At 31.9% G+C, this 18,233-nt stretch overlaps 1 protein-coding gene and 2 non-coding genes across 3 annotated transcripts; 2 read left to right on the top strand and 1 right to left on the bottom strand.

Moving 5' to 3' along the window:
• Positions 1-480: 480 nt before the first annotated feature.
• LOC136984678 (lysosome membrane protein 2-like) lies at positions 481-15,988 on the top strand. The gene is made up of 13 exons (XM_067281754.1): positions 481-607; positions 3,863-4,023; positions 4,099-4,237; positions 4,345-4,590; positions 5,247-5,338; positions 5,427-5,476; positions 6,174-6,243; positions 7,251-7,429; positions 10,530-10,648; positions 11,083-11,156; positions 11,837-11,888; positions 14,216-14,377; positions 15,760-15,988. Exons 1-13 carry the CDS (start codon positions 482-484, stop codon positions 15,838-15,840), a joined length of 1,551 nt encoding a protein of 516 aa, XP_067137855.1. The 5' UTR covers position 481; the 3' UTR covers positions 15,841-15,988.
• On the top strand, positions 8,247-8,328 carry TRNAL-AAG (transfer RNA leucine (anticodon AAG)). Its single transcript has one exon. It is a non-coding gene; the product is annotated as a tRNA-Leu (tRNA).
• Positions 8,709-8,790, bottom strand: TRNAL-AAG (transfer RNA leucine (anticodon AAG)). Its single transcript has one exon. It is a non-coding gene; the product is annotated as a tRNA-Leu (tRNA).
• Positions 15,989-18,233: the final 2,245 nt, after the last annotated feature.

Here is an 18,233-nt window from a genome sequence, read left to right as displayed (position 1 = left end):
TTCCACTGACCATAGAGTATATTTCCTGTATTATAATAATGGAATTAAAACAGTTTAAAATTTAGCTTTAATTACTCTATTAAAACTTTTAGCAATTAAAGAAAAGTAATGGATGAATTGCGTGAAAAAAAGAAACATCAAATCAATATCATTATTATTTTTTAAAACGATAATATCGTGCTATTTTAAAGAATATCCAGTAAACATTAGATCGATACCCCTCACTTGATACGCATTTCGCGATATATATAATGCATTTATATATGAAATAAATTATTAATAGTAAAGATCGCACGAATTTAGAATGATTTTAAAATTTATATTAAATTTAAAAAATATTTCTGGAAGTGACCTAGAATCAGTACTTCTTATAATAGTGTTATTACAGCTGATTGTAATACACCTGATCAAATAGTGCGCCGATAATTTCATTACAACAACAACTGGAATTCAGTAGGTAGACATATCAAGTGGTTTAAAGATGATACCAAATTGTAAAGCATGCACTTTTATTATAATTTTAGGAATATTTGGATTTTGTTTAATATCTTTTGGATTCGGTGTATATTTCTTTTATTCAGATGTTAAGAAAAATTTCATAGCAAGTGTAAGTAGCCGATTTCATTTTTTTCCCTTTAACTGTTTTTAAACTCTTCTACCTAACTAATTAACTTACTCTCCATTTTTTTATTATTTTATATATAATATAACCTATAAATAATAATCATTTCAACCTTAAAATAAGCGAAATTTAAATAATAAATTCGAACCATTCTCATTCCTACAAGTATTAAGCTTTACAACATACTTCTGTCGTCTCTAGACTTCTATTCATTCCATTATATCCTCTAGTATTAAGAAAAACTTAATATAATTTGACAAAAATATACATATAGTTAAAAAATATAATATAATATAATATTTTTTTAAAAATATAACCTACTATCGCCTCAAAAAGGTAAATAACTAGGGCCTCTCTTGGTCTCTGAGCCACCCTAAAAGAAAACATTTATATATTATAATTAATATTTAAACCTATAGAAATTAAAAATTCTATTTTATTTAGTTTTAAGTGAGGTTGTTTCTCAAATTTTTTGACTTCGATATCGAAATAATGACGTTTCAATGTACACGTAATTATCTTGTCAATTCTACGAAATATTTTAAACTGGATACGACTATATTTATAAAACTATTTAGATTTTACACATGAATTTTTATTATGCCTAATTTTAACTCGAATATTGGATTAAAATCGAATGAATAATTTAACCGAGTTAATGAATTTAAAAAAAGATTGTTTCTAACTTAGAAATTTCATAGAGATAATACTTTAATACTTCAAGTTTCCGTTAAAAAATCATTCGATAAAATGCACGACGAATTGATTTTATTATTTGTAAATAAATGCATTTATATCGATGATCGAAAGCTGATGAAATGAGAAAGTACCATGTGCATGATAGCGCGATGCGTGATTCGACAATATATTTGCCGACATTAATATAAATACTGTATTTTTGAAAAAAATACAAATCAATAAAAACTGCAAACGAAATTGTATTCGTGTTATAAATTAGATAATAATTCGTCTTTAAAATAGTTACGAAAAACATTTTGCAGAATGCAAACAAAACAAATACGGTGGAAACTCGATTATCCGAACTCGATGGAACTACGGATAATCTAGAAACTCGTTTGTTTTTGTGTTTTGGATGTATAGTTTCTTCAGAAATTGCATTACGGTATTTGATACTGCTGAAGATAAATTAATTCATTCAAATTTAACCTAATGTTACATATGTATGACCTAGTTTCGCCACGCTACAATCGACAGATGACGTGGTGATTTCTAGTTACGTGTAGAGTTTGCTCTCTGTGTACATTCTGTGGTACTGTATTTACTGTACAACGGTACATATTCTTTTTTTTTATGAAAATCGTCTTAGATTCCACTGTACGCACAAAAGGTATCAATTTTTTGAGAAAAGTTTGATCAGTAACACGAGAAAATAAAGTATAATTCGTTAATAAATGGATTATAACTTAATATATAACTTACAGTTTAGTATAACAATTTGGTATAGTTTTTATTCGTGATACGCTGACCTGACAACGTAACATTTTCGATTTAATATGCCCACAGTTTATAGTTAGTGTAAGCATTTAATAACTATATGTAGGCATAATATTATATGCTCATGATTTACGATTATTATCTAAACGAATGTAGTCAGTAGGCCACGTTCAGTCGGTTTCCTGTTTTCAATATTGATCAACATTGAAGTTTTTTTTTAATGTTTATTGTCTACTTTTTAAAATTATTTTTACGTTGTCTGTTATTATCGCTATTGTATGCAATTTAATTAAATTTACCGAGGTAGTAAACAATAAAACTTTTTTTAAATAGGTAAAAATTTCATAATGAAAAATGTTTCCTATAGCCACTATTATCTGTTTTATCGTTAGATTTATTGTATGATTGAACAGATAACATTCGCTAGTCAGTTCTTGTACCATCTATTCAAAAACAATAGAAAAACTAGAACTAGATGATCGTTCAACGTAATGCTTCTTAAATTAGAGGGCCACGAGACTTCAGTTGGGTGATTATGAAACATTTAAATGTAAATCTCACTAATATGGATCGGGTTATAACATCGATTAATCCAGAAATACCACAATTAATCCGTCACCACAATTTGTATTAATTAGCATACCGTTATTTAAATTTATATTATTTTTGTTTTATAATTTCAAAATGTTCTATAAGTTTCCTTTTATAATTGTATAATTTTATAAGTTTCCTTTATGTAATATTTTAATGTTCTGTTTATCGATATCACACTATACTAGAACAATATTTAATAAAACATAATAAACACCACCAATTCATCCATAGAAAAGCTGACTCTTCGCCTTAAAGAGGGAGGACGAGGCCTCACTACAAACATAGCAACTGCAAGAGTTTTTCTACAGAAAAGAAGGAACATCACAATTACAGAAATTGAGTTAATACTCTTGCAGATAATAACAGTACACCATTAAATTTACACAACGTTGACCTGGATCTGACACAGTACACATGAGACATAGACACCATCAGACAGTCTTGGGCTCCATGGTAGTCACCCTAACGAGTTCATCCAGGATCACGTTAACATAACTGCATCAAATGGCTGACTAGCTCATGGATTTCTTTATGGAGAGACGGAAGAGTTAGTGATTGCCATACAAGATCAGATCATAAATACAATAAATTACAGAAAACATATTTTTAAAAGACGACACTTGTAGGAAGTGTCACATCATGCACGAAACCACACATCATATTAATAAAATAGAATAAATAAGACAAGTAATAAAAATCGCCTTGTATCTATATGGTGGCTACTAAATATTATAAAAGTTAATTTACGTATAATTAATATGACGAACTTGTCAAATATGCTTCAATTTCCACTGTCTATTCGAGGATAATAAAGACAAACTGAACACGATAATTGTTTTATTTACAGTGGCAATTGTCATATTAAATATATGTAAATTAACTTTTATAACATCACGTTCAGTTGCAAGCATTTAACACAAACTGATTACCTACATCGACATAACCAAATAGCAAATAAAATGCATCAAAAGATTATAACAAACACAAATTACTACATATCCATAAACAATACTACAAATACATACCTCAGATGGTCGTAGGAACAACACACAATTAAATAATTAAGATAAGATCTTATATAATATCTTGGTTCATATTGTATATACTAGAAATCAAATCGTAAATCAATTCAATGAATTTTTACTACATTAAATGCTCATTATTGTTTTAATTATTTTATATCATTTGTAGAAGATGAATATGAATAAAGGAAGTTCTTATATAGAGCCATGGACAGGATTATCACCTATTATGTATGATAAATTTTACTTTTTTAACGTGACAAATTACAAAGAAGTAGAAGAAAAAAATGCAAAACCGAAGCTTCAAGAAGTTGGGCCTTATACTTTCCAGTAAATAACTTTAATACTTCTCCCCCTAATTAAAATTTTCAATGGTTTCTAATTTTTTTGATCTTTCTTCTTTAGAAAATTTATTAAGAAAGAAATTGTCTCTCAGACTGAAGATACTATCACTTATAGAGAAAAAACCAGTTACGTCTTTCATAAAGAACTTTCGAGTGGTGATCAGAATGAAAAAATATATTTAATTAATCTTCCCGTTGTAGTGAGTTTGTATTTCATAATTATTTTATTTATTTATTTATTTATTATTATTATTATTTTGAAAAATCATAAACGAAAATTACAATTTAAATAATTTATTTTAAATAGGCAGTTGATAAGGTTGCGGATTTGAAATGTCCTGAAGATATGAAAGAAATTGCCTTCTCTATAATTGACTCAACATTGGAAGATCATAAAGAGACTGTATTCGTTTATAAAAGTATTGATGAATTGTTGTTTGGTGGTTATAAAGTTGAGGCCGTGGGCGAGCTACTTGATTTAGCTCGAACTTTTCTCGGAGAAGATGAAGTACCAGACGTACTTCCTAATAATACTTTTGGATTGTATTATGGGGTAAATTTAATATTATTATTATAGAGCATCTCAAAAAAAATTAATTCTTTTTAATGGTAGGTTGTGTATTAATAAAAATAGGTATGAAATATTACACTTTAGTCATCACATACGACTAGTGTACAGTATGTAATTGTTAGATTACGACAAAAATCATTTAAATTACCGTTAATTTCATAAATTCTGATGAAGCTAAACTAATTTTGAACAATACAGTCAATTCTCACTATATACCGATATTTAACTGAATAAGAAAATATATTGTTGTATAAAGACTATTGTTATAATGTGAGTTTTAAAAAGTATCCCCTTCCTCATTTAACATTATTGGACTACAAATAAGAATATTTTTACAAAGTTAGCCAATGTTAAACCGGCCAAACATGTAATGTTAGTGTACTTGTGTACGTTAGTATATTTTATTAATATAAACATCAAAAGAGCAAAACATTTTAATCTGTGTTATATATTTAAATTAAAACTGACAAAAAATTCGGTTGTAATTTATTTTATTAAAGCAATTCTGTTTAGGGAGATAACCATTGAATACTGAATATTGGCCTTATCTCGTCAACCAATTATTATTAAATACTTAATTTTATGTTGGCTTTTATTTCAGATAGTATTTTATATTTTTGTTTTTATATTAATTTTAGAAAAATAATACTTACTCTAAAAATTTTACAATTGCAACGGGGAGAGACAATATTAAAGATTATTCAAACATCGTTTCTTGGGATAATTCCAAGTAAGAAATAATGTCAATTTAATTAAAAAATTAAAGTCTTGAATAACATTAAAAATTACAATTAATATTATGAATTTTTTATTCACAGGAATCTCGCTTTTTGGAACGACGAATATTGCAACCAAATCAACGGTTCCGGTAAGGCATTTCGATTTATAATTTTTATTGTCAAACCATATTTATATTATACATCTGAATAAAATAAATAATTTGATATTCATTTTTCTATTCAATCGGTATTTTTGCGATAGAATCTGTATTTTGTTACCAAGAAAAATGATCATGTTTTAATAATCGATAACGAGCTCAAATCCTCATAAAAGCTTTATGGGAATTTATCTTTTATTAGAGAGGTTGCGGCCGAAGTTTTCAATGCGAAAACGTGTACGTCGGACGTTCAGCGCCGCTTTCCTGTAAGTCTAGAAGTTTGACAATGGCGTTTGGAACGTCAGTGGAATCGTGCTCGACGTTCCAAACTTCTAGGCTTACAGGAAGGCGGCGCTGAACGTCCGACGTACACGTTTCCGCGTTTAAAACTTCGGCCGTAACCTCTCTATTCTCAATTTATAAAATTTATTTTAAAATACATTTTCGGTAATGTTTTATTGCCGAATCGATTAAAATAATAATTATGGCTTAAGCTTAATCTTGTTGTAGAGGCTGTGACTGATTTACTATCCATTCCAACTGAATATTCCTTCAATTGATCCCAGTTTCTCAATTTTCATTGTTTTACGAAAATTATTTTTTTATATTTTAAAGTCTATCATCAAAAGTATAATAAATTATCGATATTTTTATAGATTTCTAATTGTATTATCTTTTACTTTTTCAGATGGTCTTGAATTTCCTCCATTTTTAAAGAAAACTGAAACAATATACGTTTTTATCGAAGACATTTGTCGGTAAAATACATTTGATAATTAAGCATTAAATAGATTTTATATATTTTATATTAATAATTGTATTATTATACTTTTTAAAATTTATAAATGTCATAATTTACTACAGAAAATAAAACTTAATTGATTAATTAATTTTAACATACATAGCTACAGTATCAATTGCAGAGTCGCCATTTTGTTTACGGCGCTTTCTATAGATAGTAGACAATAGACGTTTGAATGCAGATGGGATATGAAACTCGGACAGTTACTATACTTCTCAGATACTAATTAACATAATTTCAGTAATTTAAAATGGTAGAATTCTTTTTGAAAGACCCTATAATTACAATCATACTAAGATCAAAAGTACTGGATCAAAAGCACAAATTTACATTTATACACAATTAATTTTTTTAGAATGATTAGCAGACTTTTACGCAAAATAATTTAGACTGGGACGAAAATTTTCGAATGTTCTTTCATCCTTACTGTCAAATCATATATAATACTTGAAAGTCTACTTATATAATACTAATATCATAAGAGTAGCCATATCCCTCATGTTGTAAGAATAGGTATATACAAGAAGAGGAAGAAAGTAGCATTATGTTGCTAAGAGTCTGTATTGCATACTGGCAATACCAAAAGATGCAAATTATTTATACTTGATACGCTCACAGCACAAACATTTGCATATCACAAATATACCAGTGGAGCTGCTACTTCGCAGACATTTTGGAAATGACAATATAATCAGCTGCCATTTTCCTGTAACGTGGCCAGCACGTTCACCAGATCTGAACCCAAGTGATTATTGGCTTTGGGGACATCTAAAGAATGTTGTGTTTAATGAACATATTACAAATTTAGCGGAAATGAAAGCCAGCTTCACGCATTATATCCACAACATCTGTACAAAAACACTTAGATGTCGTTGTTGAACACACTATTTTGCGATTTTAGCTTGTATCAGAATGTTATTATCGTCGAATATTATAAAATGGTTTATGATTATTTACTTTTAGATCATTATACTTTGAGTACGAGAAAGATTTTTTCATCCGTAAACTACCAGTTTACAGATTTGTAATACCCGATCGACTATATAGTGCTGCTTCAATCAATGAAGATAATAAATGTTTTTGTTCTGCCCTTAAATCCTGCGATGTCGGAGGAATTACTCCAGTCGGTCCTTGTTATATGGGTGAGTACAATTTCATTTTTATTACTTTTTAGTTTCATCATCATAATGACAAACGTATAACAAATTATATTGTACAAAGATAAATATTCAACAATAAACAATTTAAATATCAGTAGTGAATTTATTAATTTAAAGAACTTGCAGTGACCATAATCGGCTTACAAAACCTGATTGTCACGACAACTCCTTACATTATCAATTCCCGTCAACAAACCTATTTATTAGAATAAATGCATTCTTGGAGCCAGTATCTGTCATTTAATATTGTTCTCTTAAACAATGAATTCTTTCTAACGATGACTTATTAACTACGTTTTCCTATTCTTCTACTCACCAATGTATATTTTTTATTTTTGTCTCTTTCCATCTCGTGGACGCTAAGAGGCCCTTTATCGTACCTTTCATGAATTTCGTCAGGCCCTTAATTAATGGTGTCAACGTGTAATCCGAGACGGTTTGCAACGTGAAAATTTCGTGGAATTGCTAGCCCGGATTCAACCATGACTGTACCAGAGTAGTAAGCTGATGCCTTAATTTTCTGAAAGTTTAAATAAAGGTAACGTACTCCTTGTGGTGCGATAGCAAAACAAGGATAATCCTGATTCTCGGATAGGAGAAATGATGACCATCTAATGAAAAAAAAGGAAAAAAAAAAACAAAAATGTCAGCTTAGGTGATTACGCGCTAGTGTCGTTGGCACGTTTTAGCCTCACGTTGGCTGTTGTCTGCTGCCGATGGCACGCACCGGGTTTTAGGAGGAAGACCGAAACTTTCTTGACTTCGTAACTGATGCGGCATTTGTCGAAAGTGATCTAGCGGTAGGGTGGCCGAGTGGTCTAAGGCGCTGGTTTAAGGCACCAGTCTCTTCGGAGGCGTGGGTTCGAATCCCACCCCTGCCAACGAGATTTTTTGCGCATTCTTAAAACTCGAAGCTTTCTTTCTACCCTCCACCTTATTTCTACTAAAAATTTTTATGCTTTTTTACGGTCATGTTTAACAAACCCTGTTGCAAAGTGTGCAGAAGCAGTTTGTCTGCAAACATTTCTGTTATTTCAATTTACAACCGTAACGTGCAAAACTTGAATTCGCTTCAGAAATCTTTCGGATTACCTTGGATTTCTAAGCGCGAATTGGATGTAGTGTTCATGCGCGTATCGATTGCAATAAACGCATTGTGCATACGTACCAATGTCATCGTTCTTCGTTCGTCCATTTTTGTACGAACCAACAAAAAGCGACGAAATGATTTGCAAACATCGACGCAAAATAACGCATTAACTGGCAGGGGTGGGATTCGAACCCACACCTCCGAAGAGACTGGTGCCTTAAACCAGCGCCTTAGACCGCTCGGCCACCCTACCGACTGCTTATACCGTTACCACAATTTTAACTGTTCATGCTGACTGACACCGAGAAAACAAGGGATAAAGTTCTCCTATAGTAGCCAAGCCTTTGCCACAGAAATTGGCTACGAGTAATTAATTCCTTGTGACTATATGGCCTCCGCTTTGTTCTGCGCTACTCTGTAAACTAATACTTGTACTCACCGGAGGTCGATTGCGTTCGCAAATACCACCCGAAAAAAAGATAGGGTTTCCATCAGAAACGCGTTACATCTTCGGAAATCGTTATTTTCTAGGTCTTCAATTACGAAATTGATTGAAGACCTAGAAATTCGATTTTTCAACAGATGCCCAGCCAAACTGAAAGTTGTCTGGTCTTGTGTTACCACATGTACAGTACCGGCTGGTATTGGATCGTAAACAACGCGCACAAAGGCATATTAGGAGTTGGCAGAATGCGGAAAAAACTTTTAGTGGAAAATCGCTTGAATTTTAGCGGAGTCGTGGGTTCAATTCCTGCCACTTTCACTGCGTTAATGCTTTTTCGTTTTAACGAAGTTTTGAGAGACCTTTGCTCTCGATTTTGGAAATGCCTAGATTTATTTTAGCCTACGTCTTTCGTTTTCTCTTTTAAAATCAAATTTCTTTTTCATACCAACATTTTAGTAACGAACGTTGTAGAAGCAAAATCGAAATATTAACTTGGTGGGTAAGATGGTAAAGAAAGTACAGTAGTTTAGTTTAAGCAAAATCCAAAACTACCAATGAGACTGTCATCTGAGGTATTGTAAAAAAGAAAATCTGACAAAAGTTTATGACAATGCATGTGCAAAGCAATGCCCACTGATACAAAAAGTGACGAAGATGTTAATTGCTAAAACGGACTATTGCGAACAGTAACATACGGAGTTCTAAAGATAGAATGTTAAAAATAGTTCAGGTAAACGTTCAAAGATCTATTAATGGTACTTCCGGGGAAAGTAGACACTGAAAAATTCCAATAAAGAAAGAAACAAATAAAGAGTTACAAGATAGATGGTTGAACACTAATAATGGAATAATGGACGACATACGTTTTGGCTCCTGCCAAGTATTGAAGAACGAATGAAAGATTTACGATGGCTTTCAATTGACTTTATAAGTAGCCATTTATATACTGAACACTGCAACAGTAATGTGTACCTAAAAAAAATTGGCAGAAGAAAGACTGCAACTTGCGACTGGACTGTGATGAAGAAGTACAGAATTTAAAGCTACGATTCTCTAACTGTTACAGATATGAAAGAGAAAGAACAGAACTTTTCTTACTATACCAGCAGTTCTGTAACATAAAATAGGAAATAAAAATCTTACTCAAGAACCTTTCTGGAGAAAATTTTAATATTACGGCTAGGAAGACAAGCTACCCAATGGCGTAGCGAGGGGGGACCAAGGGGGTGTATCATGCCCCGAGCGCCACTCGCAGAAGGGCACCCAAATGGTCTCCAAGACAAACTATATGTGTTTCTGGAGGGGGGAGGGAGCGCCAATAAAGTGTGGTGCTCCGGGCGCCAGTTATGTTCGCTACACCACTGAAGCTACCCTCCTTTGCCTAAATACCGACAAGTTGTCGGATTTGTATTGTAAAATATAAGGCAAAAATCTTTTATATATGTTTAATTGTTTTCTGTATTTTTAGTTTTGTTTGTTAAAAAAGGTAATGTTAAATGTAAAGTAAAATTTTCCATTACTTCAATGAATGATTATTATATTTTTAGATGTCCCGATTGTAGCTTCAGCACCTCATTTCTATCAGGGAGATTCTAGTCTTTTGAAAGAAGTAAGGGGTCTTCGGCCAAATAAAGATCAACATGAAAGTTTTTTTGATATCGATCCAGTAAGTAATTTAAGTTCAGTGTATTAATAACTTTTTAATCTATACAAATTAATTGGATTCGGAAAGTCGAATATTTTACATTAAGAGATTTTCAAGATGGTGATAGTTATTGTCTCGTCCTGTATTCCTGAAAATAAAAAATAAACCGACATTTTTATTAAATATACAGGATTTTGTAATGTATTTGCATGTTATAATAATAATAATAAAGATATTAATTTATTGTAATTATAATTAATTGTATAAATATTAAACTTTTAAGTGTAAATATCAGTAATTATAATAACAATGAATTTTATATTTGAACTTTTTGTTATTAAAATGCATGTATGAAGTATTTTAAAAATGTTTAAATCTATTTATGACGAAATGCGTAATTACTATGAAATTTCTACTGTTTCTAAGCCAATTAATAAAATGAATTATATTAATAGGTGACGGGAACAGTAGTTAAAGGAGTGCGTAGATTGCAAATTAGTGCTGATGTTAGGAAATCGGAAAATTTAGAGTAAGTATTTTAAAATCTAAATTTAGTATATTTAAATAAATCTATTTTTAATATCTCAGTTTTTTATTTAGTTAAGATTTTATTGTTTTATGCAGGTTTATTTATTTATTTATTTATAAACCCTCATAATATATGATTAAAGCCTCGCCAAACAGAGCGCTATGTACGGTATGTATGCTATGAGACGAAACAACAGCACCCTTTTGTTGTATGTGACTGGCCATACATACATACGTACGTTATATAGTACGTATCTCTCTACGTGGCCATGCACGCTGTGTACGACACTTCAGATGCGTTACACAGAGTTTTTTTTGAAGGATATGTACTGGAGTGTACAGTAGTCATCGAACTGCTAATTATTTATTTCAGCGTAATGGTGTCAAGTTCACTACCTGTAATAAAAATTGATACCATTGGAGATTGTAATTGAAGAAATTAGAAAATATCCATGCCTAGGGAAGAAATCTGTATAAGAAACAAAACATTAGGGACATTGTATAAGATCATGCTGAGAATTGACACTTTCTTTTCTGTTTATTATTACTAATATAGAAGAAAGTAGTAGCAGAACATCATTAGAAACATCAATACTCTCTTAGGACCGAAGTATAATAGCATAAAATATTCTCAATGTTAAACATATTGTAGAATACTATATTTATAATATATTCTTTCAGATTGCTGGAATCCATTTCTGATGTGGTTTTACCAGTATTTTGGATCAGCCAGGTAATTAAAAATGATTATATATATAATTTAATATTGTATTCATAGAAGCTTGTGCTATTTACATGGTATAAGTTATAACATTGAATATCTATTGGGAATAAGTAATACTCACCATGTAGTAACAAATTTTAGATATACTGTACTGTACTTTAATCGGTAATCAAATAAACCAAACTAATTCTAAATTTCACTACAAACTCTATTTACGAGGACTTCCTACCTAGTTTACAGGCATTTTGATAATGTTCTTAAAATGGGTTTTATCACACACATTTTTGAAATTTACGATTAATAACGTCGGGTGTAACAATTACTGCAAAGGATACTTTATAAATCTGGGCCAAGCCGGGTGTAACGAGCTAGTTGTTGAAGTAATTGTAATTCTGCTTTGGACAAATATCGATTGCAAGGTGTGTTTGGTTGAAGTTCAACGTTTGAAATGGTTTCCTCCCGTAGTGCACTATTCTGTGGTGAAATTTTTTACTAGTAGAACACCGGTCGAAATATTATAAGTTGCCTTGACCAGTTACAGTTGCTTAAACACAGCCTTTAATTAAACAGGAGAACACTGTTTAATGTGTTCGTTGTCACTGTCGATACACTTTAACCGGAAAAACGAATCTCGAATGGTGTCGAAGTATCCGTCCGTAAATTGAGATGGAAAGTCAAGTCCAGTTAATTAAGTCGTAGCCGGGTGAAAGTGTCATATTCGGGTGAAAGGTCACTTCCGAGTGGCTGTGTCACATTCGGTGGAAAGTCGAAATTCGCGTAAGAAGGCCTCGGCAGAAAAAGGGTTTATGTTTTCCATCAGCAAAGCAACCTTTTCCACCAAGGCCTTTTATTCTCGACGGATCAACCATTTCTTCGGACTCCTTTCTGTCCAGTCCCGTCTCACGTAACCGTGTCTCGACCGTCCATTCCGGAACTTCGGGGTAACGCCGCTCCAAATAATGGATGAGAGACGAGGCGCTGTCGTCCGGAGTTATGACGACCATCCGTTTAACGTCGGGTGTATGCGACTCCTCCACAGCATCTTTCGGAAGCACTCGTATTACACAAGGCGAAAACGATGCGTCATCCTCGGGCTCCGCACGGCCCGAGGTATTCAACTTCTCCAATTCTTTGAAATTATCCATTCTGCAAAGAGAAATGAGAGAATGTTGTGAAAACAGAAATTGAGTGGGATTTTGACGGATAATTGCACGGGTTTGTTTCGAGTCTTTTACTCGTCCTCATAGACACGAGCCATAATCAATTCACATAGAGTTAGGATATGATCGAACACTATCTAAAATAAGGATATAGTATGAGAAAAGATATTAGAATTAGAAGGAACGACAGTATAATCTTGCAACACAAAGTTATAATTTTAATTTTTATAATACTTCAAAAGTTATAAAATTAATATTTGTTTTACGTCAATTTATGTTCCTTGTTGTTTAATGTTTTACTAAACATTCTTAAGCGTCGAAGCACGTAGAAAGAAAGGTTTTTTGATGCGGGAACCCCCTTATAATGTTGCTGCAACAATGCAGCTCACATGTGATATTCGTGTAGTAAATAAACCATAATTCACGTAAATGTTCATATGTAAGTTTCTTCACTTATCAAACTGAATTTATATAGATAATGACTGCAGTCGGCTTATGTGGTTGATACTTGGACCATCAGTGATCGAACTTGGGAATTTCCTGGTCAACTACCAGGTAAATAGCCCGTGTGATTGATGAAACTTTTTTCGAAATATTCTCGCATTTTTACAATATAATTTTTTATTTAAACAAGTCTTATATGAAGTCTTTCGGACGTTAAGGTTAGCAACTTCGATCACATGCACAACCCGTCCAACACGGATCACTTTTCAAGTATTAATAGTAGACCGGTATTAATTAATACTCGTTGACCATTCTCTCTCTTCCGGGAGGAGGTCAACTACTACTACTTTTGGTCGAATTTACTTCCGCAACAGTCTATTTCTATCGGATCAGCGGTACGGTGGCATTCGAATAGGAAAATTACATAATACAAGGTGGCCAGCACAAAATATGTTTTAAGAGGCATATAGCCCGATAATTCGGTAGTTTGTTTAGCTTTAATAATCAGGTTTATGAAGAAAAACTTCATACTTGAGTACATTCTACACGTAATTAAAGTGGAGAGATTTTCCAAATTATATTATTGTACACAAACAGGAAGGGAAGGGTCAAAATTGCTTCAAAAAAACTGTATATAAAGTTATTGGATGGCTTATTACGTGCAATAAAAGTTTAAAATTTAATTAGATAATTTAATCAATGGTGTATATTAACTATGTTTTTCTTTCTTAGGAATATGAATTGAGTAATGACGATATAGATTATCTTTATTGGAAAATAGTTTTCCCATTGTCAATTGCCCCTGTTGTATCGTTGTCTGCATTAATATTGGGATGTACGTCATTCTTCTTATCAATTATTTCTTGGTGTTTACTGAAGAATGTAAGTTATTTCGTGAATACACTTCATTTTATACAATTTAATATTATGTTAAATTATCTGAAAACTAAATATTATTTCAAAATAAAATGTGAAATTTATATTTATTTTATGATAATTTTGATTTTTTAACTTTTTCTTTTATATTTGGTTTATATTATTAGTGAATTATATCAAAAAATAAATTGTTTTATTATTTATTTTTTTCAAATTACTCTCTTTCTGAAAACATTAAAAGAGCGTTTATAACAGGCTCAATCACAAACGGGATTATGTTAAGGCCCGAGGCACAATTTTCTTATAAGGCCCTTTATGTAAAAGTGTTTTATTATTTTTTTAATTGAAAAAGTCTATAAAATTAATTAATAATAAAGAGTGGTTTTATAAAGCTTTTCAAACGTTCACTAAATTTTTAGAGGCATTGTCTGTTTGCTATGTAATTTTTGAGGTTCCTCGAGGCGAAAAGGCCCAGGTACGTGCTTGATGCGCTACTGCATATTCGCGAATTTAGCCATGCCCGCGATGGTCGGGCCCGAGTAGCGAGGGATGGGTGCTGATATATCTAGACCTACCATTCTTGAAAATTTTAGAGAATTCTACCAGAATTAGAATCTGGATTCTCAGAACGGCGGTTTAACATCCGGCATCGGACATTGTTTACGGATGAACCCCGCTTCTGTCTGTAGAGGAATGACTGGTGTGGTGGTACCAGCCCTTTCCGCCGAGCGTCAAACCGGCCAAACACCGGACATCGTGGTTTGGGAAGACATTACGTTCGACCAGCGGACAGCCCTGGTGCACCTTCCGATACCAATACGTCACACGAATTGTGAGGCCTTTGGTTCGGCCACTGGTGCTGGCCGTACCGACACGGTCTTTCAGCAAGACAATGCCCGACCGCACGTCGCATGGTGAACTCTTCTCAGCCCAAATGGAATTCATATTCTTCCCCGGCCACATCTCTCTCCCATCGAACACCTGTAGGACTTCGTCCGACGTCACCGGGAACCACTGCCAAATATCGTAGATTACATCCGCATCAGTGGACGCAGCTTGGCAAGGGACACCTCAGGTAACCATTAATCGCCTTGCCGCATATCGGCCTGCTCGTGGGGCCACATTCGTTACTGAATAAGCAAGGTGTCTGTTGCGTCAAGTGTTTGTTCTTTTAATCATTTGCATATCTGTCACCTCTACGGGTCCTGCAGTGTGCATGTGGCTACGCGCGTGTTGCGATTTCACTTTTGAGGAGTGTAGAAGAAATGTATCATATAAATCTCGTTTGCTGTTATTAAACCAAACAAAATTATTAAATATCTATACTTAGAAAACTTTTCTAAATTTAAATAAATTATATTTATCTTTACATTTATTAAGACGACGATTTTATCTTTCAGCAAAGTATCCGGATCAAAATTGCCAAAAGAAGTCTAATTAAAAGAAATAGTCAAACAGGAAATGAATTAAAGAAATTTTAAAAATTTCTTACATTTCTTTTTGCTTCAATTTACAATTATAAATAATAAACAAAATTGATAATTCAAATTGTAAATAACAAAACTCCCAATAGAAATTTCTATTTAATAAAAAATCGGATAAAATTTTTTACTTAACGAAATAATTAAAACTATCGATAAGTTTCCATTCATAAAGTAAATAAACATAGTAAGGAATTGTCACAACCTGAAGATAATGTACAGGTATTGATATTTGTTCGTATTCTTCAATAAAGAAAGAAATATAAATTGTACGTCTCAAAAGTCGATATCTACGTTATATCATTCCTGTAAGTTTATATATTTCCAGAAATTTATAATTACATAAAAAAAAGTGATAGGGTGTCCGAAAAGTTTCCATACACACAAAAGTGAAATGTAGCTTTGTCCACAAAACATTAAAATGTCAGCATTAAGATTTGTGTCAGTGGATTGGCGGAGTAAGGCAACGGAACACATGATCTGACAATGGGGTAACTTCTAGCAGGATTTCCTATATGAAAACTGGATTCTGTTTAGGTGTTGAAGAAACACATGAAGAAAACCCAGAACACCGCATGGTGGGTCAAGCACGAACGAACGATCAACTTCCAGTGTTCAATGGTTTTATTTATTCGGCCACTGGTGGGCTCGATTTGTGTCACTGTATGGACTTTTGGTACGCTTTGTATTTAATATAATTGAAAACTTGGTTTAAGTTGTGCCAAGACGAATTATAAATGAGTACTAAGTACGATAAAACCGGTGTAAATCGGAGTTGCACGATATGGAATGATTTTCCCGGTTTGACTGGTTTACGTTTTGAACGGGGGTTCACTGTATTTACTAACTTATCTATTATACAACATTCATTTTTTAAAAATGGTTTCTTAAATTGTGGAGAAAAGGTAATTCGTTATAATATCAATAATAAAACTGGTTATCAATAAATTTTTGGTAACCAGAAATTTAGTAGTTTGTTTTATTATTTTTATAATGGAAATTGGATATTTTGTTACTTTTGTTTTGACTAAAATAAAAGTAAAAAATATTTACTTTTATTCACTTTTCTTTTAAAAATTATAGCCTAATAAATGTTTATCAATCTACTAATTTTTTTGAAAATGTACGAAAACTTTCATGACCGTATAATAACATTAAGTATCAGAAAGACTTTAATTAAACAATTTTTAATAATTCATTTATTTTCATTTCTCAATATAATTTTACTTAGATAATAACAAAAGAAAGTATTTACAAGAAAAACTAAATCTTATTTTTGTAAAATAAACAAAACAAAAAATATTCTTAAGCTTAGTTCACACAGAGAGAGAGAGAATCGCAAATTGCTTTTCTTTAGCGATGACTTCATTTTCTAATACTCATTCTTGCGAACCGCGCTTATATTCCGACATGTTGAACATTTCCCACAGGAAAAAAAAACCTGGCATCAATCAGAAGTGAGAATTTCTTGGCGTAAGAGCGCGGTAGTTTCAAGATGGAGGAGATAAAATCTGAGCTGCAATGTTGGATCATTTTTTTATGGATATGAACGAAGCTCACTTTTTGTTTGAGGAATCATACGTAGTTTGTAAGGAAGGAAAATCGATGGAAATTGGTCGTTGAACGTTGTTGTATTACTTAAGTTTTAAAATTTATTGTATTTTAATGATATTATGTATATTGACATAAATGCAAGAAGTTAACATCAACATCAATTCGCTCTTATCGTCCGCCATCTTGTTCTGACGTTTACCTTCATTTTCATGTTATTGACCTGTTCATTTCTCTGTTCTCGTTTCGCGAAACTGCAGAATCGAATGTCCGTGTGAACTAAGCTTGATAGACATAAAATGGTTTCCTTTTGAGTAGAAAAGTATTATTATTATTTATTAATTTTTTTTATAAAAATGTTGTGTTAAGAAATATATAGTGCTTGATCCTTTTTTTCTATGTCTAAAATAACAATCGTACTAAAAGCTGTTTATGATAAATTAACATTTTTGTGGATAATTTCACAAAAAAATATATCCGTGCAATACTTTGTAATTAGTAAATTGACAATAAATTAAATTGAAACCTGCATAGGCCTCCTTTGTTTGTTTTCATAACAAAAACAAAGTATTTATAATCAAGTGACATGGCTTGTGAATGTTTTACAAATTGGAGAAGTTCACGATTAACTACAAGCTGCAATTACTAGTATGCAGCTTGTAGTATATTAGTAATACTACGCATAATTATACATAAACATATAGAGTACAGTATTGGATTAAATCCGTTATTTTCTCAGGATTAAAGATTGAAGTATTATTTAAATTTAATTTTAGTTTTTACTATTAACTGTTTGATTTATTTCCATTTGACAAAATCTTCCAGTGACTTCATTTAAATTT

This window comes from Centruroides vittatus, unplaced genomic scaffold, assembly GCF_030686945.1.
Source record: "Centruroides vittatus isolate TY-2023 unplaced genomic scaffold, ASM3068694v2 contig_926, whole genome shotgun sequence".
In the NCBI taxonomy this organism is placed as follows: Eukaryota; Metazoa; Arthropoda; class Arachnida; order Scorpiones; family Buthidae; genus Centruroides; species Centruroides vittatus.
Note: the sequence above shows the minus strand (reverse complement) of the source record. Positions and strands in the feature narration are given on the sequence as shown.